General features: G+C 42.4%; 3 protein-coding genes across 4 annotated transcripts; 2 read left to right on the forward strand and 1 right to left on the reverse strand.

Moving 5' to 3' along the window:
- Positions 1–117: 117 nt before the first annotated feature.
- klhl7 (kelch like family member 7) lies at positions 118–5,303 on the forward strand. Its single transcript, XM_022747462.1, has 12 exons — positions 118–514; positions 680–782; positions 1,198–1,291; positions 1,538–1,662; positions 1,993–2,168; positions 2,402–2,576; positions 2,685–2,827; positions 3,100–3,340; positions 3,522–3,723; positions 4,238–4,335; positions 4,463–4,649; positions 5,131–5,303. The coding sequence occupies exons 1-12, from the start codon at positions 386–388 to the stop codon at positions 5,294–5,296; spliced, it is 1,839 nt and encodes a 612-aa protein (XP_022603183.1). The 5' UTR covers positions 118–385; the 3' UTR covers positions 5,297–5,303.
- Positions 5,304–5,306: 3 nt separating this feature from the next.
- Positions 5,307–10,769, reverse strand: LOC111223356 (protein asteroid homolog 1-like). Its single transcript, XM_022747461.1, has 7 exons — positions 10,748–10,769; positions 10,172–10,422; positions 9,297–9,563; positions 8,195–9,177; positions 7,875–8,106; positions 7,555–7,747; positions 5,307–6,834 (listed from the first exon to the last, which is right to left on the reverse strand). The coding sequence occupies exons 2-7, from the start codon at positions 10,407–10,409 to the stop codon at positions 6,522–6,524; spliced, it is 2,226 nt and encodes a 741-aa protein (XP_022603182.1). The 5' UTR covers positions 10,410–10,422; positions 10,748–10,769; the 3' UTR covers positions 5,307–6,521.
- Positions 10,770–11,033: 264 nt separating this feature from the next.
- On the forward strand, positions 11,034–19,495 carry LOC111223052 (SWI/SNF complex subunit SMARCC1-like). Of its 2 annotated transcripts, none has more exons than XM_022747030.1 (28): positions 11,034–11,251; positions 11,597–11,716; positions 11,912–11,997; positions 12,127–12,208; positions 12,295–12,387; positions 12,566–12,635; positions 12,738–12,807; positions 12,899–12,974; positions 13,281–13,406; positions 13,643–13,725; positions 13,820–13,926; positions 14,060–14,119; positions 14,272–14,300; positions 14,427–14,542; positions 14,653–14,724; positions 14,813–14,926; positions 15,212–15,365; positions 15,476–15,586; positions 15,797–15,856; positions 16,035–16,293; positions 16,396–16,467; positions 16,568–16,614; positions 16,711–16,819; positions 16,912–17,054; positions 18,155–18,289; positions 18,420–18,552; positions 18,735–18,821; positions 18,916–19,495. In XM_022747030.1, exons 1-28 carry the CDS (start codon positions 11,075–11,077, stop codon positions 18,981–18,983), a joined length of 2,859 nt encoding a protein of 952 aa, XP_022602751.1. In that variant the 5' UTR covers positions 11,034–11,074; the 3' UTR covers positions 18,984–19,495. The 2 variants fall into 2 exon arrangements, with proteins under 2 accessions (XP_022602751.1, XP_022602752.1); XM_022747031.1 differs by having other exon boundaries at positions 13,823–13,926.
- The last annotated feature ends 573 nt before the right edge of the window (positions 19,496–20,068 follow it).

The following is a 20,068-nucleotide window of genomic DNA, read 5'->3' on the forward strand; positions in this document are numbered from 1 at the left end:
GTCAATGTGTCATTTGTCACGTATGTCGCTAGAGGGCGAACGCGACTTTATCCAGCCACATCCGAACCGTAGAAGAAGAAGGAAACCACAACCCATGCTAAAGATTTGAGTTGTAGCTTAAAAAAATACGCCACGCTAACGGATTATTTTACTATTCCGACACATGACAGCAAGTTCATCTGTATACATTTTTATCTCTACTGTCTTTCAAGGTGAAGCCGCGGTCAAACTGGCGGCTTTTTAATTCATTAAAAAACACACAACAAGCTGCTCTTGGCTGGTAAGCCAACTGTCAACAAAGAGACCGCAGCTGCACATTGCTGGCAGTGGTGCTCAAAGTGTCGTAGTTTCATTGACCCGAACAGACAATATTAACCTGGCTGACATGACGGGGATAGCGTCTCCAGAGAAGGCGTCCAGCTCCAAGAAGAAGAGCGAGAGGAAGTGTGCCACCAAAGAGGAGTACAAACAGCTGTCCAGCATCATGGGTGTCATGAACAACCTGAGGAAACAGGTGTGTATGTGTGTGTGAGTAGACACTAAACAAGGGTGTTAACAGGAACTTTCATGTGCTATATGAGTGTGCGTGCGTGTATGTGCGTACTGCTATGAAAATGTATGTCCTCCTACCCTGTCTTGACACTTGTTATATATGTTTGTGTGTGTGCGTTTTCTTCAGGGTACCCTCTGTGATGTGACACTGGTGGTTCAGGGGAAACACTTTTCTGCCCACAGAGTAGTGCTAGCAGCTGCAAGCCACTTCTTCAGCCTCATGTTCACTAGTAAGTGTGCACACACATAAACACATTATCATGGACCGTCCCACTGAAGTATAGGGACATTGATATCAAATAGTTTTCTGCCATATTCCAGGAAGCATAGAGACGTGATGGGGAAATGCTCAGAAATAATCAGTTTTGTTTGAAAGTAGCTAAATTAGTTCTGTTTTCCACCAAAGCCAAAGAGAATAAAAAAGCAACCATAACTGAGGACCATGGGTCCTCTACGTAGACATTAAAAAATCCAATATTATTAATTTCAAAAAAACAAAATCATAATATTTATGATAAAGAATGATTAATTATACTGTTCTTTCCAAGCTGTTGCCAAGCAAGGCAGGAAAAATATTTAATGCTGCCACGTAATGTTTGTTGTTTCTATTTTTTATTGAGTCTTCCTCTTTTTCCTCACCTCCAGCCAGAATGATGGAGTCAATGTCCCATGAGGTGGAGCTCAGGAGTGCTGAGCCCGAGATCATTGAGCTGTTGATTGAGTTTATCTACACAGCTCGGTAAGAATTTTGGCTTAAAGTCGAGCATAAGGCTTGAAGGCTTAAAGGAAGGATAATTATGAGAATTACAGTTTAAAAATGATATAAACGACTGTGGTCTCATGCTGCCAATATGAGGTTCTTATCAAGGGACATATTGTTTCTTTTTTCTATGTTCTTGTTTTCTTATGCCAAATGCACTCTTTGTGTGTGTGTGTGCGTGTGTGCGTGCGTGCGTGTGTGTGTGTGCGCGTGTGTGCGTGGCAGGATCTCGGTGAACAGCAGTAATGTCCAGTCGTTGCTGGATGCAGCCAACCAGTACCAGATTGAGCCTGTGAAGAAGATGTGCGTAGAGTTCCTCAAAGGACAGATTGATGCAACAAACTGTCTGGGTAAGAAGAACCCTTTATCCAGGTTAAATCTTATCGCTTTTGTTTTTACCCTACAATTTGTTGAGTCATTAATGCTTCATTTATTGACTCACCAACATCAGTTATTGAATAATAAGTGGACCAAGGGCCAATATGTTCCAGCTGAGTACTTGTGCCTGTTTACACAGGATAAGAGCTTGGTATGTAAAGAGCTCTTTTGTTTCTTTAAATGTAAAGCAAATATTATTCAAATATTTAAATTACTTTTCCAACATAACATTTTGGTGTTAGGTGTGCCCATCATGTCACTCATTAGAGTAGAACACTGATCCTTGTTCTGTCATCCTGCAGGTATTTCAGCCCTTGCAGACTGTATGGACTGTCCTGAGCTGAAGGCAGCAGCAGAGGACTTCTTCCAGCTCCACTTCACTGAAGTCTACAAACTGGATGAGTTCCTGCAACTGGATGTGTCACAGCTCACACATCTACTGCACCAAGACAAACTCACTGTCCGTGCTGAGGCTCAGGTACACATGTAGACACTCTCTGACTATATGGTTCATATAATTTGTGCTATAATTTTTCTAGAAATCTGGAAAAGACCCTAAAAACCTTTTATGAAGTATAATTTGGATTACTAAATGAATGGGATTCATTACATCAGGACAAAGCTGTTTGATAGCCTTGGTTAATATAATGGTTAGAATATCCCCCATAACATATGTTTACAAATGTTTTGTTGTTGCATTTCTTCCCAAAGATTTATGACGCAGCAGTACGCTGGCTTAAGTACGATGTGTGCAATAGACAGCAGTACATGGTGGAGGTGCTGGGGTGTGTTCGCTTCCCCTTGGTCTCCAAAACCTTCCTCTCTAAGACAGTGCAGGGTGAGCCCCTCATCCAGGACAACCCGCAGTGTCTCAAGATGGTCATCAGTGAGTAGGAGTGTATTGCACTCATGAAGGCACACAAATGGTTGATATCATCTGCTATGTGTGAAAATGTGATGTTATTCTGGAACTGTCTGTGTTTTTATGTCTCAGGCGGGATGCGCTACCACCTGCTGTCTCTGGAGGATCGTGAGGACTTGGGAGAGAGCAGCCGACCGCGACGGAAGAAGCACGACTACCGCATCGCTTTGTTTGGAGGCTCCCAGCCACAATCCTGCCGCTACTTCAACCCCAAGGTGCCAGACTGCACTTGCAAACAGATTTTTACCCACAGGAACAATCACACAAGTCAAGAACTGTAAAATGTCGTATGGATATTTACTCTTGTTCAGTATTACAGCATAATCAAAAAGCTAAACATAAGGTTAATTTTCATGAATTTTAAGTTTTAAGTACAATTTCTCACCATTTCTGGATTACACGATGCACAAACATTGTAAATTATTTTTGTATAGTTATTTTGATTATATTAGCCAGCGGTTAAGGGTCAGTCTGGCTTTCCATGCAGGACTCGAGCTGGACAGACATCCGCTGCCCCTTCGAGAAGCGCAGGGATGCCACAGCCGTCTTCTGGGACAATGTTGTCTACATCCTGGGCGGCTCACAGCTCTTCCCAATAAAGCGTATGGACTGCTACAATGTCCTGAAGGACAGCTGGTACTCCAAACTGGGTCCGCCCACACCACGCGACAGTCTGGCTGCCTGCGCCGCCCAGGGCAAGATCTACACATCTGGGGGGTCGGAAGTGGGTGAGCATGGGGAGGTGGGAGAGAGGGGAGCTGGAGTTCAGTGTGTTTTCATTTTGACTTCCGTGTCTTGGGTTTAGAAAAAATACAGGAAATTATATTGATGATCCTTAATGGAAGAAATACCAGCCGTTTTTGCAAATATCTAATCGCGGTGTTACGTACTGTACGTGTGTGTCTACAGGTAGCTCAGCCTTGGACCTTTTTGAATGTTATGACACGAGGACGGAGTCGTGGCAGGTGAAAACCAGCATGCTGTTGGCCCGCTGCAGCCACGGCTCAGTGGAGGCTAACGGGCTCATCTACGTCTGTGGAGGAACAGTGGGCAACAACGTGTCTGGCAGGGTCCTCAACAACTGTGAGGTGTATGACCCCAACACACAACAGTGAGTCGCACATACACACAGCTCTGTACGGCCCTTAAGGAATGATGCACAGTGTGTTTGTGTGTGCTCACAATCCTGAGACATTCTTTTTCCCAATAGGCTTTATATGCAGCGTGCATGGATATAATAATGAAAAGGAATATGAGGGAAGAGACTGTTGCATTATGGATCTATACTGGCCTTATTATTTACACCATTATGCATATAAACATTGATTTGTTTGGTGAAAATCACTTGTCCCCAAAACTGTCCATGAAGTAGGATTTTTTTTTAACATGGCAATAATGTTTTTTATTGTAACCAATGGGTTTTAAAGGCTTTTATCAATTAAATAGGTCATATGAATTCCTCCACAAAGAGGCAGGGAGATTTTTACCAATATAAAATCTTAAACTGGAGTTACAATATTATAAGCTGACAATAATGGTATGCACATACACACAAAAGTGGTAAATGAAATAATGATGTGTTGCACTGCTACACTTATCACTTATCTCCCTCCCCCTGTCCTCAGATGGAGGGAGCTGTGTGGGATGAGAGAAGCCAGGAAGAACCACGGGCTGGTGGTGGTCAACAACAGGATCTATGCTGTTGGAGGGCAGGGGGCACTAGGTAATAAAACTGAAACTGTAATAATACTAATACTGTTGAACACAGTAGCTGTAGTACATGGTATGTGAAACAGTGCCAGCGGCGTCTGTATGAAACTGCTTTTGTGTGTGTGTGTGTGTGTGTTTTGTCGGTGGACTGGATTCGGTGGAGTACTACGACATCGCTAGTAACGAGTGGCGCGCTGCCTCGGCGATGCCGTGGCGAGGTGTGACGGTGAAGTGCGCGGCAGTCGGCGATGTCATCTATGTGCTGGCAGGGTTCCAGGGTGTGGGGCGGCTTGGACACGTCATGGAGTACCACACTGACACTGACAGGTTTGTGTATTAACTAAATATTAAAACTAAATAAAACAAATGATATCACCATGAGTAGAAATTCCTTACGTCTTTGTCACCGATGCAGGCAGTGGTGCGGAAACTTTAAAAATTATTTAACTGACATGCCAGCCGGTGCCATGACATCTCTCCTGTCTGTTTGTTTGGTCAATACAAATGATTGTGATCTGCTTTTGTGGCTCAGGCTGTTTCTGATTCACAAATTCTTGAATTACTTTGTGTGGTTAATTTAGCTTGGTGTTCATCACCAATATTCTTACTAGTAAAGACAAACCGTTGTTCACACTGAGTTGGAGTTCTTCACAAATTAATTCTGTCACTCATAGGGAATACTGGGAATCTATAAAAATACACAATAGCTTGTTTAAACACTAAATCTTATCACCCACACACTAACTGAAAGTTCTGATCTTCTTGCATGTTTCATGTTGTTTCTAAATCAGTTTTCTTCTGTGTTCAGGTGGGTGACCTGCAGCAAAGTGCGAGCATTTCCCGTCACCAGCTGCCTGATCTGCGTGGTCGACACGTGTGGAGTCAACGAAGACGAAGACATGGAACTCATAGACTCTCAGTCACACACTGCATCCGCTGCCCCTCCATCTGCCTCGACCTCATCATCCTCATAGGATGAGGGGGAAGTTTTATTGTATTTTACATTGTGATGTTTTATGAGAGTTGTGGCTGCCACTACATTAGGCCTCCAAAAGTATATGGAGCTGATTTACATGAAGCAGGACCTGGCTTTTCAGGAAGAGTCTGTCTTGCCTAGACAGCTCATGCCAATGTAAATATTCATGTGTGTATTTAAGTAGTTATGTTCTTCAGCTATGTCCAGTAGCCAAATTTCTTTTTTAACTTTTATCTGTACCTGAAACGCAGATCCTTATGTTAAAGCTCCAGTGGGACACTATACACAAATTCATGTTTTAGGGGATAAGGAGGCTTTTGATGAGAGAGACAAACCTCTCTCATGGATACCCAAACTGGTTTTGAAAAAAATCTAAAAAAAGAAAAAATACTGATGAATATAGTCAGAGAACTGAGAATTTGAGTTAGATGTTATTTTATTGTAATTTTGTTTTTGTAGCTTGTTAATGATGTACTGTTACAGAGTGTAGATATACTGCATTTATCAATAGTTGAATCTTGTGTTGTGTGTGTATATATATTTAATAACAGTGCCTCTGTAATGCACTGTAACTTATAACTGACTTTACAGAGAATTAATAAACATTTTATTCTCAAAATCACATGGTTATAAGTAAAAACTAGCTGAAAGTGATGCTTTAAAAAACATGCGTCTGAGTTTGATTTTATGTTTTTTTTTTTTTATATAGAAAAATGAGTAAACAATGCAAGATCACCAAATGCATCAGTATTAAGGCATCTGCGATAAAATGACATAAAATTTCATATATCGCTCATTAAGATGACATTAGCTGCCATACAACTTTCTGGTCAACAATGATGAAATAAGACATCTCTACATTCACTGTTTAAATCTTGTGCTGACGTAAGTGAATAAAACCCTCAGGTTGGAAAAAATTGCATTAATTACAGAGACTTGACTACTTTGATAAAAGCTGCATGCATATGTTTTGACATCACATGATTTGAGATGGCAACAGAACTTTGAACATAATAAGCAGGTAGTTAACACTGAGGGAGGTTAAATTAGTGCAATACAGTTATAAAGGTTGACGCACAGTGGTAAACACGAAGAGGTGTTGTTCTTCACTTGAAAATGACTGTAGCATTCCCTGAGCATGTTTTATAAACCACTGGAATGTCCTCCTTCATTTGGCCCCTCGCAAGTGCTTCATATCGATTGGCTCATTTTTCTCCGCCTCCTCACCAATCATCATCAGACTCTTCCTCGCTCATCAAGAGAGCAAACCTGTTGTTTATCTCCTCGGTCCCTTGCCCCCTTCCCCGCGCTCCTCTACCGCCTCCCCTTCTTCCTCTCCTTCCACGGCCTCTGCCTCTCCTCCCTCTGCCTGTAGCCGAAGAGGAGGGATGGGCTTTGGAGCTGCAGTTCCTCACAACATCCAGGAGGGAGGAGTAGAGTTGTCCAGACAAGGAGCCCCCGGCTAGGAGAGATTCAGCAGCTCGGCCCCCCTTTAAATACTTGAGGATGCCGTGCACCAAGGTACCACTGAACAACCTGAGACACGCACAGTGAGGAGAAAGGAGGCAACCAAATTAGAACAAAAATACAATTTTTCCATTTGTCACAGTGGTATCTGCAGTTAGTTTGAGATTTGTTTCAGGTCCACTCTCAAAAAATGGAGGAGAATGTAAGTTTTAAATTTTCACTTTGAAAATTATATTTAAAAATTTCTTCAGCAATGTGCTCTTCTGGAAACTCAGCCCAAGATACTCTAGAAAATCCACAGACAAAAATGCTGCTGATTTCTGATGTTTTAAGCACCACAAATGAAATTCCATCATCCTCTATTCTACTAAGGTGGCAGCAGAAACATCAAGAGACAGTCACCTCAAAACCTCTGCAAATAAAACTAAAACTAACTGGAAGTTTTTTTTTTATAATTTCTGTGAACCAACCCTTATTACCCTTGTATTAATTACACTTATGTGAAAAGCTCTGGGAACCATCGCCAAAAGCAATTTATATAATGTTCTCATCAGTGCTGAAACAATTAATCAACTAGCCAATCACCACAAAATTAGCTATCAACAACATTGATTAAGAAAATCATTAAGCACAAATGTATCTTGTGATAGCCATTTATGACATTTTATAGAACAAACCAACAAAATAACTGATAATTAATTAATCTATAATAAAAATAGTTGCATTGTTGCAGCACGTACATTGAAAATGCAAACTGTGTGTTATCTCTTTTACGTCCCTGTGTCTTACCATGACAAGTGGGGTTCAGGCAGCGGCTGCAGCAATAGCTGATTGAGACACAGTGCACTCCAGAGGCAGGCCTGCCATTGGCTCAAACTGTGAGCCACTCCGACATCCAAGCCCCGTCTTTCCCCTGGTCTCACACGTTGTCGGTCCAGCCCTGACAACACATTGCGCTCCGCAGCCCAGTTTAGCTGTGGGACTAGGATGATACACAGCAGCAACAGGTTTTAGATCATTACGGATGGGTCACTATTTGCCTTGTTCTTGAGGGACACTTTAGTCTCTGTAACCTTGTGGAATAAAATGACAGATAGAACGCAACTAACCAGCATATTGGTAATGGGTAGCTCCAGGCTGGTTGTTCCAGGACAGTTCTCCATAAACCATGCCCAGCACCAAAGCCTGGACCTGGGGCTGTGAGGGTGTAGGTATTGCCTCTCGCACCCAGAAGCCTGTCACTGCTACAGCGAGCCTCAGGTGGAGAGGAACAGCGGCCAGATCAGACTCCTTCACTCCTAAGACTTCTAACAGGACACCGAGACGAACAGCCACAGGAGCCTATAAAATCAATGTACATTTTCTTTTAGAAAATGGACAAAACAAATATGGTATACATAAAAGAAATAAATTTTGTTGCCATGTTCACCTGGCCAAGTGTATCCAGATGTATTGGGGTTCTCGGCGGATGTGCCTCCTCTTGGTTTTTCCTCAAGTTCAGGTCCAAACGGTCGTACTCCTCCACACAAATGGGGGCACTGGAGCCCTGAGTCTGCATTGTACCTCCACCAGCTGCTTTTTCAATGCAATCCTGACCCCTACCTCCACTGCTGTGACCACCTCCTCGTGCTCTTCCCCCTCGCCCTCTCCCACCTCTCATACCCTGGCTGAAATTTTCTTGTACCATGGTATCCTGTGCTTGGACACCACTCCCTGGTCCCCTCAATAGCTGCACACTGCCTGTTTGCTGTAATATCCCATATATAGCCTGACGTATCTTTCTAGCACTACAGTGGCTGCTGGAGAGTTTGCTGTTCTCCACCTGTGGAATGAGCAGGACCCTATGCATCACCAGAGCATCCACCACCAAGGGGGCCAAAAACCCTTTTGCTGCAGCCAGTGAAAGGCATCCTGGTAGCTGTGCGAGCCCAGAGGTCCAGCCTCCTGGAGCTGCCTTGCCTCCAGAGAACCAGTAAGCCAGAGAGCTTTGAGGGGTGAGGTGGTACTCCTGCATACCTGCCCACAGTTGTGAGCTGAGCCCACCTTTCTGTCCTCTCTTCCCCCTAAAACCTTCCTCCCCCATTAACCTGCTCACTTCCTCCAGGGCCTCCGCCGGGCTTGAAAAAGAAGACAGCCAGATAAGGATGCCCTCGATGCGGGAGGAGGGTGCTCTACCTTTACCCCTGCCACCGCCTCTCCCAACATCTAACACAGCAAGCAGTGTTTCAGCATCTTTTGGAGTGCCATAGTCATTACCGGTTAGGACAGCACACAAGGGTAGCAACTCCGGGTTCATTCCCCCAAACCAGTGACAAAGGCCATTAGTGGTGTAGCACCGAGCTGAGATGTAGCGATGAGAGGCTTTACCGTTAAGGTTGGTCCACTGGAAAAAATTGAATGGCAGGTAACCACCTAAGATGACACATAGAAGACAAAAACAATATGGAACAACTACAAAATCAAGATAATAAAAATCAATCCAATTCATTACAATGGGCATTTGGATACAAAAGTCCTGGCACTACCCACACCTGGAAGGTCAAAGATATAAAAGTCACTGTCATTGGTCAGAACTGGGCACTTCCACTGGTGAGCCAAACATGCAATCTCCCAGTCAGCCTCAGCTGAACACTGGTATATTGGGACTCTTCTCTGGCTGAGGACCTGAATGAAGACATCTCTTGTGAGGATGGGGAGAATAGAGCCACTGCGGCCATGAGAGATATTGTCTGCCTCCTTTATCTTGGACTGCAGACGTTGACGCAGAGTGGCAAACTTCTTGTCACTGGGGTCCATCCCTTATAGTCATAAAAAAAAAGACCCAAATTACATAATTATGGGTGGGTTACAACTGCAGACACACTTCAGACTTTGTGCAGGATCAAGTTAACCATTTAATCAATTTCTATCAAACATGAGCAAACTGCTGTCATTTAATCTAATTCACTAATCAAAGCACTGTCTATACTAACCAAAACACTTGATGTCATTATTTAAGTCAAAGAAAAAGAAAGAAAGAAAATGGGGGGCTATTGATCACCTCAACCTAAATATAATATATATAATTCTCACAGTTAGAAATCTGTGTTATGACACAGAGGAACAAGATTATAAAACAGCAATTAAGGTTGCTTTAAAATATTCTCTGTGGGACTTAATAAAAGAGAATGGAAAATAAACTACCAACTACTACCAGGTTAGGATGACTGTCTGGTTGAGATGGTGTGAATCTGAATTGCTTTAAAAATAAGAAATGAAAGGATCTTGAAAATTTTACTGCTTTGAATTGTATCTTGCAAATAAAAATACATACTAATATTATTGATTGTAAGGAGTTGAGTTCTAAAATTAAGTAGCCTATAGGGTGCAAGAATTTGATCGATTTGTTATTCTACAGCATCTTTACCTCCATCCAGTACCACATACGGCTGGATGTTGCAGGCAGCCAACGCAGAGAGGAACTGGGTGAGAAGTCGAGCGAAAGCATCATAGTCCCCTCCATGCTGCTGGTCCAAACCGTGGTTAAAGTAGAGGCGGAAATACAGACTGCAACCATCAATAACCAGGCGACTGTCCCTGAACTTCACATCTTGGAGAAATTGTCTGTTCCCCTCAACATAAGTGGTCAGACCCTGGACACCCATGGGATCTCAGGGCCTAGGAAAACATGAAGTGAGAGGTTGTATGAGTTCTTGTTACTCACAAGAGTGCTGGTGCTTCAGTGCCTAGCAGAGAAGTTTCCACTGTCTGCTTAGTCTAAGGGTGTGTGGATCTGTGGTTTTGCAGATATCCAATTATAGAATGCGACGTAAAAGAAACTCGCTGCCTCAGCTGGACAGGAGTTTGTTTTTCCAAAAACTGTTAAAGAACGGAAAGACTGCAACAAAACACTGAAGACAACTGATACGTGCATTTTCAGACTAATATTTGAAGGATAGTTTTGAATTACAGCATTAAAATATGTGAGTTGCTACATACTAACCAGTGTCACTTTTTCACTTCTGTTTACATTTCCTGCCCAGTTACTTCCTTGTAATGTATCACTTCAAAGTAAAAGTCCTAGCTTGCAAATGTGTGTATTTTCTGTAGTGGATAAAATCAAATGTTTGCATATTTTAAGCATATGCTACGGATTAAAAATTTTTGATATTTAAATTTAAAGAATACTTGAAAATGTAAAAAATAAAAAAATAAAATGCAGCAAACCCTTATACCGAATTGCGATAATCACGCCGCTTCTCGCGAGACAAAGCGAGAACACAAAAGCTAGCAGTTTTGTTCTCCCGTTTGAAATTAGTCTCGTTTTATTATGGCCACAATGTCCGGAGGAGCAAACCTCGGGATTCCCGGGACGAGCCAGACCAGCTCCGGGGCGGCTGTGCATCGGAAAAAAGAGAGCAGCCCGTCCGCCAGGTTCTGGGAGAGTCCGGATACTTTAGCCCAACTGGAGGTGGTGCGACAGTGGATCGGGAAGCACTACAAAAAGGTAGTTAGCTGGCTACGAAGCTAGCTAACAAGCTAGCCGCCCCCTGCTAGTATGGCTCACACTGTAAACAAACGTCTCATGCTGGATAACGCTACCTTTACACTGGCTATCAAGATTTGTGTAATGAGACTGAATAGTGATTTACCTATTCAAGATGAAATACAAATGTTGCAAAATCCAAGCGATTTATCAGCCCATACACAGCTTTAACGTACGTGAGACTGTCGGTAAATGCAGGAAGACATTGTTAAGGTTAAAGATTATATGTGTTATTATTTATTTAAAGCATGTTGATTAAAAATTATTCTCTTCATATCCCTTTCAAAATGTGTGTGTGTCTGTCAGTTTGTGTTGGTGGATGCTCCATCATGCCAGGCCCTGGCTGCAGTCACTTTACAGCTGCTCCAGTTTCAGGAGGATGCCTTTGGCCGACAAGCTACCAGTCCTGCTCTCACCAAACTGCCTGTGAGTCTGTCTCTCATTGTTTCACTTTGTCCCACTATAAAATTATAAATCAGAGAACTTGTTCCTTTGGTTGTTTGCAGACTCCAAAGTGTCCAACTTTCATGGTGAATGTTACTCTAATCAGATCTTAAAATGACACAATGGGTTAAAACATAGAAAATAAGATAAACAGCAATCATTATTGTTTCTCTTTAGGCTCAGTGCTTCCTGGACTTGCGACCAGGGGGTGGACTCTGCCACATTCTTGGCACTGCCTACAAGTTCAAAGCAGAGCAAGGCTGGTGGGTATCAAGCTTAATGTGCCATGACCATTTCACATTGATTTTCCCTTGGAAAACCTGCTCTGCATTTGTTTGATTCTGTCTTGCTGTGTCTGTAATATCTCTTTGTTCCTCTTCCTACCTTCGCAGGCGAAGATTTGACTTGCAGAATCCATCAAGAACAGAGAGGAATGTTGAGATGTTTGGTACAATTGAAGGGGCACTGATCCAGGTGACAATGAGACACATATATTCAGATACCAGACTATCAAAGACACACCACTGATGAACTTGCACCTCTGTTTTGTGTGTCTACAGAACAATTGTATGTCACTGCCTGTGGTATATCTGGACCCCACTCTTGATCAGGAGTTAGCAAGCAGACTGACCAATATCATCACCAAGCACCAGGTAAAGTGCTGCAGAAGAGAGTTAGGGATAAATCAATAGAACCAATGAAGAGAGAAAATCTATGCTGGAAATGCAGATTAGAAGTTTACTAAGGCTGATCTGACTGATTAAAACTACTGTAGCTATGGTAATGTAGTTCCCTCTCAGTGCTGCTGGGTCACAGTTTGTCCTTGCACAGGGTACACTCACTGAGGACCGAACGCTTGCCAGTCACCACGTCTACCCCTCATCTGCTTCTACAGAGGAAGGTCAGTTGAAATTTGTGCACGCACATTATGTGTTTGTTATTGTTGTAAATGTATAGTACCAATTTAACTTGATACATTTTTTTTATACACATCCATTTTCAGATGAATGGATGTGTCCTGTCATGCGAAAAGACAAGCATGTATTGGTACATTGGGGCATGCACCCTGACAGGTAATGCACAAGCACCCACACTCACACACGTAGGTGCTCGCACACAATCAGAACACTTACACATTATGTCTTTTGTCTCTTTTTTTAACAGTTATGACAGCTGGCTGTCCTCAAGTGATGTTGAAGGAGAGGTTGAAGAGCCACCACATCCAGAGAAACCCTGGAGGGTGAGCATGGATAGGCTTACAACTCTCTATACCACACTCAAAACAGTGTTCAAAATTAACTTGTCCCTACCTGCTGAGGCATCCAGTGTGGGTGTGTTTGCTCCTGTTTGCTCCTGAGCAGTTTGATTTACTTACCGTTAGAGAGAGAATGATGGTTGGCAGGGACAAAAAGCCACGGCGAGATTAACTTGCCTCTGATAATGTGATCTGATGTGTGTTAGTTTGGACAATGATGAGATAGGCCAGCACACAATACTCTACACCTGAATTCTTTATTTAATATTTGTGTGTGTTTGTTTGTTCCAGGTCCATGCTGGTTGGGTTCTAGACACAGATGTTTTCAATGAGTGGATGAACGAGGAAGACTATTGTGTGGATGAGAGGAATGTACCAATAATCCTCCGCCAGCGTATTCACCTCCGAGATGACCAGGTTTGTCTGGCTGAAGGCACAGGAGGTCTGGAGGGCTTGTAGAAGGACACTATTCTCTTATTATTAATAATCAGTTAAATATTGGACAATTAATTCAACTAGAGAAAGCAAGTGTGATCCTTGATCCTTCGTTTTTTAATGTGAAGGGTGTTGATCTTTGTTGCTCAGTCAAAGACACTTACGCTCTTGCTTTCTTTGTTTTTTTTTTCTTCACCTACCTCTACCATATCTTCCAGGACTCAAAGTCCACCCCATCCAAAAAGAGAAGACGATCCCCCTCTCCTCCTTCCTCTGAAGGCAGGAAGAAAGGAAAGAAGGGGTAAGAGACAACTGTTTCTTCCGAGCATGAGGGTTTACTTCTGGCTTTGGCATTTCCGTGCAAGGTGTCAGGACCAATTGTTTTGTGTGTACAGTAGAAGGCGTGGACAACAGGAGGAAGAGCCAGAAGAGGACCTGACCAAAGACATGGAGGACCCTACGCCTGTTCCTAACATGGAGGAAGTCATATTACCCAAGAATGGTAAAACACTCAAAGACAGCAACAGCATAACTCACTAAAAATGTTTTGTACGAGTCAAGTTTTTCATAAAGGTTTTCAGATGCATTTCATGTCTTCTCCAAGTTGTCTTTAATATCTTACCCTGTCTTTGTAGTCAACCTGAAAAAAGACAGTGAGAATACTCCTGTTAAAGGAGGCACCATGGCCGACCTGGGTAAGCTTGCATATAGGAAATGTTTCCAAATGAAACTAGAATGTGTAAATGTTCCTAGATCAAAACATTTTAAAAACAATTTTAATATTCACTTGTTCTCTTCTTTGTGTGAATGCATCTTGATTTTTCATCCTTCGCCGTCTCTCTTCCAGATGAACAGGAGGATGATTTTCCAGGAAGGGTAAATATTATGCCACTTTTCTTTAATCAGAATGTTTTTGTTTGTGTAATCTATATTGATTTTAGTATTTTTGATTCAGCAAAGTAAAAAAAAGTTGTTGAATTGACACTGTGTGTATGTGTTTAGGAGGATGAAGAGGGAAGAGGAGAGATGCCACGGTTATCAGAGGGAGAGGACAATATCACAGAACAAACCCATCACATTATAATACCAAGCTACACATCTTGGTTCAATTACAACAGGTAAACAAGCACATACAGATACACAAACTTTTACTGACACCGGCCTGTTCTCTTTCGCCAAGAGAGTACAACCAAACCCAAAAAAAACATTTTGTGTCCATGTGTTCCAGCACTCACTTAATAGAGAAACGTGCACTGCCTGAATTCTTTAATGGCAAGAACAAGTCCAAATCTCCAGAAATGTGAGTACTGCTGACATTCAGATATCATCATTAACTTAGATGAGGGAGAACGCCTCACCAACAGCGTGATCTTTCCTGTACTTTGCAGTTACCTGGCGTACCGCAACTTCATGATCGACACATACCGGCTCAACCCCCAGGAATACCTCAGTTCAACGTCCTGCAGACGCAACCTCACCGGAGACGTCTGTGCTGTCATGAGGTATAACGTATGTGTGGGTGTTTTTGCTACATCTGCTGCATCTGCTAAATTAAGTGTAGTGTGTAGGCGTTCAGGTTTGTAAATGTGTTAACAAATTAAATCTGTTAATGTTGCGAAGGAACACGCTGGTGTAGTTAGTGAGTCTGCAGTTTAAAGGCAGCTTTCATTTTTAATTACAACATGATGCTGATTCGTCAGTGTATTTATATTTTTTCTCTTGTTGCGGGAGTTTTCCAGCATTATAGTGCAACCAGTAGAAAATAAAAAATATATACCTGTGTCTAGGGTTCATGCGTTTTTGGAGCAGTGGGGTTTGATTAACTACCAAGTGGATGCTGAGAGCAGACCCCTCCCCATGGGACCCCCACCCACCCCTCATTTCAACGTACTCGCCGACACGCCGTCCGGGCTGGCCCCACTACAGCACAAACCCCTGCAGGTAACACAAAAACACACGCACTGTACACGCATAGCACGTGACAAGAGCTGAACACAGATGGATATGAAACGCCTCTTGATGGCCTCTGCTGCTCGCTCTTACTCTTGCAGGTGGCCGCCTCGCAGCACATGTTGTATTTCCCAGAAAAGAGCAGAGAGAAGCCTTCAGACTGCCAGAACTTCGGTCTGCGCACCGACATCTATGCCAAGAAACACCCGAAGGTCTCACACAGTAACAATACAAATATACTTAAAATGACATTGTAGTTTTCATTTTTCTCACATTCTGGTACTGTGTCTGGTAGAATAGATATTTTTTTCCATTTATATATATTTCTAGCCCCTATTTTTATTACTTTCTGAAATTAGTTGTAGGAAAAATTATCGTTATTATTATTAATAATATTAATATTCTTATGCCATCTGCTTTAGACTAAAGGAGCAAGTGCAGGAAGGGAATGGACAGAGCAAGAGACACTCTTGTTATTAGAGGTAAGGAAATCACTTGCTGTATGTTTTTGGCTTTCTATCATGGATCTTACACATGACTCAGTGCTTCCCTAAAAGGGAAAAGGCTTGTTTTTGATTTAGGAGAATCTATTAGATAGGCCCTGGTGTTCTGCCTGTTCCTCTGTCTTTCCTCCTCACCTGTCTCCCGTGTCTCTCTCAGGCCTTAGAGGTTTACAGAGACGACTGGAACAAAGTATCCGAGCACGTGGGCTCCAGAACGCAGGACGAGTGTATCCTCCACTTCCTCCGTCTGCCGATAGAAGACCCTTATCTAGAAGACTCCTCGGCCTCTCTGGGTCCACTGGCGTACCAGCCTGTGCCTTTCAGCCAATCGGAGAATCCCGTAATGAGCACTGTGGCCTTCCTGGCATCCGTGGTGGATCCACGGGTTGCATCAGCTGCAGCTAAGGCGGCACTGGGTGAGAGGGCATTTGTGTGTAGTCTAGGTTATGGTATAGTTCTGAGATAGTATACTGTATATGTTCAGGGTGTGTGTTGTGATTCTACGTCTTTGTCTTCAGAGGAGTTTTCCAGAGTGCAGGAGGACTCAGTGGACAAGGTTTCTGAAACGTCCAATCAGCCCGAAAAAATAGGTAAGACTTAAATATAATATACACATAATCACCCTCAATTGAATTTGTTTCTTTATACAGTCTATGATGCATATTTTTTCTGTCTTCCTCTGTCCTTTAGAATCGATGGATGCAGAAAAAATGGAGACAAACTCCACCTCCCATCAGGTAATGCAACAACAAGAGCTTGGAGAGAGTTTTATTGTATCTACTTGTGATTTTTGTAGCTTACGGTGTGTGTGTCTGTGTCTGTCTGTGTTTCAGGTCCCTGGAAGGGCGGATGGGCTCAAGGTGGAACCTAGTGGGGCAAAAGTGGAGGGAGAACAAGTCAAAAGGGAAAATGCGGAAAATATTCTTGGAGAGGAGAGAGATGGTATATAAATATGTACAGTATGTATCTACTGTATATATATATTGCATGTGTATATGACTGGCTGTATTCATGAAATTCTGTCTATGATCCAGGAAGGGGAGATGATGACGAGAGCGTAGTGCGGCGAGAGGGAGACGCGGACGAGGGGAGGAGAGTGATGGAGCTGGAGCTGGTGGAGGGCAGTGTTACCACGGCAGCAGCAGCTGCTCTGGCCTCAGCTGCCACAAAGGCCAAGGTAAAGCCGGCCCTCCCACTTCAAAACTGACCAATCACAGGAGGATAAAGTGAGGCAATGGTCGTCATTTTAAATAGTTTTTTTTTTTTTCCAGTTGTGTCAGAGGTCTCCTAGCAACCAAAACAGCCACCATCTCGGAAACCAATTTAATACCTGGCTTTGCACATATAATTGGCAGAGGCTGAGATTATCCAGTTTTTCCGGCCAAAAACAAAAATTGTTGTTTTATGTTGCAATGGAGGGGAAGAAAATTCAGACATGCAATCATCTGCCCTTAGTAGTTTTCTGTATAATACATTGAATATGGCATAGAGGGCGTATTACTTCACCAGCAAGCCTCTGTTGGTAACAGCCATGTACTGATTTAAAAAAAAAAAAAAAAAAAAAAGTATAATATACAAACAAAATTGACACATTGTCCATTGTAATCTTGATCATTTTTGAATCCAAAAGTGGACTTGAAAAAAGCCAGGCTGTCTGTGTCCCCCTACTTTCAGTCTGTGCTAAGCTGACTGGTTGCCAAGAGTGGTATCAGTCTTCTCATCCAACTGGCAAGAAAGTAAATAATATATTTCTCCTAAACAGAGAAGGCTGCAGTTATATCTAAGGTCTCAATGTAAGTCTCTGCCTTGTGTCTTTGTCTAGCGTGTGGCAAAGATGTGTTTATGTCCAGTCAACTACTGGCCAACTACTGTGATATAGTTCTAGCAATAATATAAACCTGCAACATTGTGATTACTTAAAATGTGTCCTGTCAACATGTATGGTTAGATCAATTACTGTCCAACCCCTTATTTGCTGATTATTGATTTGCTATTTTTCTTCCCTTCAGTCTCCTCATTTATTCTCTCTCTCCATCCCTGCCACGCTCTGGCACACCTAATTTATTCTACCCTCCTCCACCTCCTCTCGCCTCGTATCTTTTCTCTTCTTCCTCATTGTTTTCTTTATCTGAACTCTGATACTTCTTTCATTTTCCTTTTGTTCTAAACCGTGTCACGGGCACTTACCACCCAGTCCCTCACTCATTTTTGTTTTCATTTTTCTTCTAACTTCATCTCCTTCTAACTGTCTTCATCTTTTTCTTCCTGTATTCACAGCACTTGGCTGCAGTAGAAGAGAGGAAGATCAAGTCCCTGGTGGCTCTGTTGGTGGAGACTCAGATGAAGAAGCTGGAGATCAAACTGAGACACTTTGAGGAGCTGGAGACCATCATGGACCGCGAGAAAGAGGCTGTGAGTGAACCTAATATCTGCTTCTGGCCAAAACAAAGACAATGAAACTTTCTGCAAGGTTTATGTCCAGAAGCAACAGTAGCATACCTATCTCGTGTCACCAAGTCTTATATGTATGTGTGTCATGCAGCTGGAGCAGCAGCGGCAGCAGCTTCTATCAGAGAGACAGACTTTTCACACCGAGCAGCTGAAACAGGCAGAGATGAAGGTCCGCCAGCAGAGGGAGCAGCAGGGGCAGCCAGGATACACAATGCAGCATTCTGGTCAGGCCACACAGACACAGACACACACACACACACACACACACACACACATGCAGAAAATCAAACACTTTTTGGACTTTGTGCACCCACAAGTCAAGTTAAACTACAGACACATTTTCACACTCAGCTCTTAATTTTTTAAGAGCGTACTCCTAACATTTTAGTCCTTCCTTCTTCTTCAGGTCAGTCCATGCCCAACCGTATGATGCCCAGTGGAGGCAATACCCAGCCGATGGCCCCGCGACACCCTGGAGCTCCGAACGGCATGTGTGAGTAGTCTTAGCTGTTGTCATATGTTTAAAATGCTGTTGCTATTTTCATCTGATTCTGTGGGTGTGACGACAATAACTTCTTCTTCTACAGACCCGTCCTCACAGCCTGATGGGATCGCACCAGCTCAGCCCGGTCCTCCAGCGTCCACCCACAGCTGAAATAACCAGAAAACAAGACAAACACACACAGCAGTCCTCCTGCAAGTAGGACACACACACATAAAAATGTAACACTGGCAAATTTTCAGGAACAACTGCTTAAAATTGAAGTCTGTAACTCCTCAGTAGTCACACATTTATAAATATTGAAATATTTGTGCTCTGATGTCAGAGTTGAGAAATCTGCAGATTGAACTCGACTCATTAAAGTTGTTTTATATGAAGCTTCTGTTTTATTGTCTGTCCCAGTCCAACTGGCTCATTCTGGGTGTGTGTGATTATGTCAGTTTTGACACATATACGAGAAATCACTGTTTGATGAATGAGATAGTTCAAGATATCGCAACTCAAAATGTGCATTAACAAACACTGGAAAATACCATTAAAGGGTTAATGTTTCTAGGTTACTGAGGTCAGGACTTCAAAAATATTCTGTCCCACATGTAAACAAGTTGTTTTCTTTCCCTCACGTGGTTCTTTCCAAGGAGAATTGGAGGATGCTGGACCTCATAGCAGCCATTAAATTGATAAACATCTTCCATTACAAAGAGATTTATTTCACTGTAACAGTAACTGAATGTTGTATTTAGAACTATTTGAGGTGATTAAAACTGTCCTTTTGAAAAACTGACACGGGGAAGTGTCGCCTCTCAACATCAACTCAAGTCTGCATTTAGGTTAAACTGAATCAGTACAATGGCTGAAATTGTGTGTTCAAAATGTTTACAATACAACCATCAGTAAGAAATCTATGAGGTATTATTAAGCAAAAAGGTTGTCGATGCAAAAATGTACTTCCCAAACATAGATTGTTTAGAATTTTTATTTTATTACAGAGTAATGATTCCATTGATCCACTCATACTCGAAGTTAATTAGAGAAGCATAAACTTGCCAGCCAGGTATTACAGATTTCTCCCCTGTGGGAGTATGAAGTTCATTTTATCTTCATCTCTTAAAAAAAGCAAAACAGGAAATTAACAATTGAAAATGATGTTTTAGAAGTGTGTTGTGCTTTAATGTTTAAATATAGTGCAATTTATTCAAATCTCAAACAAAAGCTTTTTGAGAGATTATTGAATCACT

The sequence above is a fragment of the Seriola dumerili genome, unplaced genomic scaffold (assembly GCF_002260705.1).
Source record: "Seriola dumerili isolate Sdu_G_001 unplaced genomic scaffold, Sdu_1.0 BDQW01000110.1, whole genome shotgun sequence".
NCBI classification, from domain to species: Eukaryota; Metazoa; Chordata; class Actinopteri; order Carangiformes; family Carangidae; genus Seriola; species Seriola dumerili.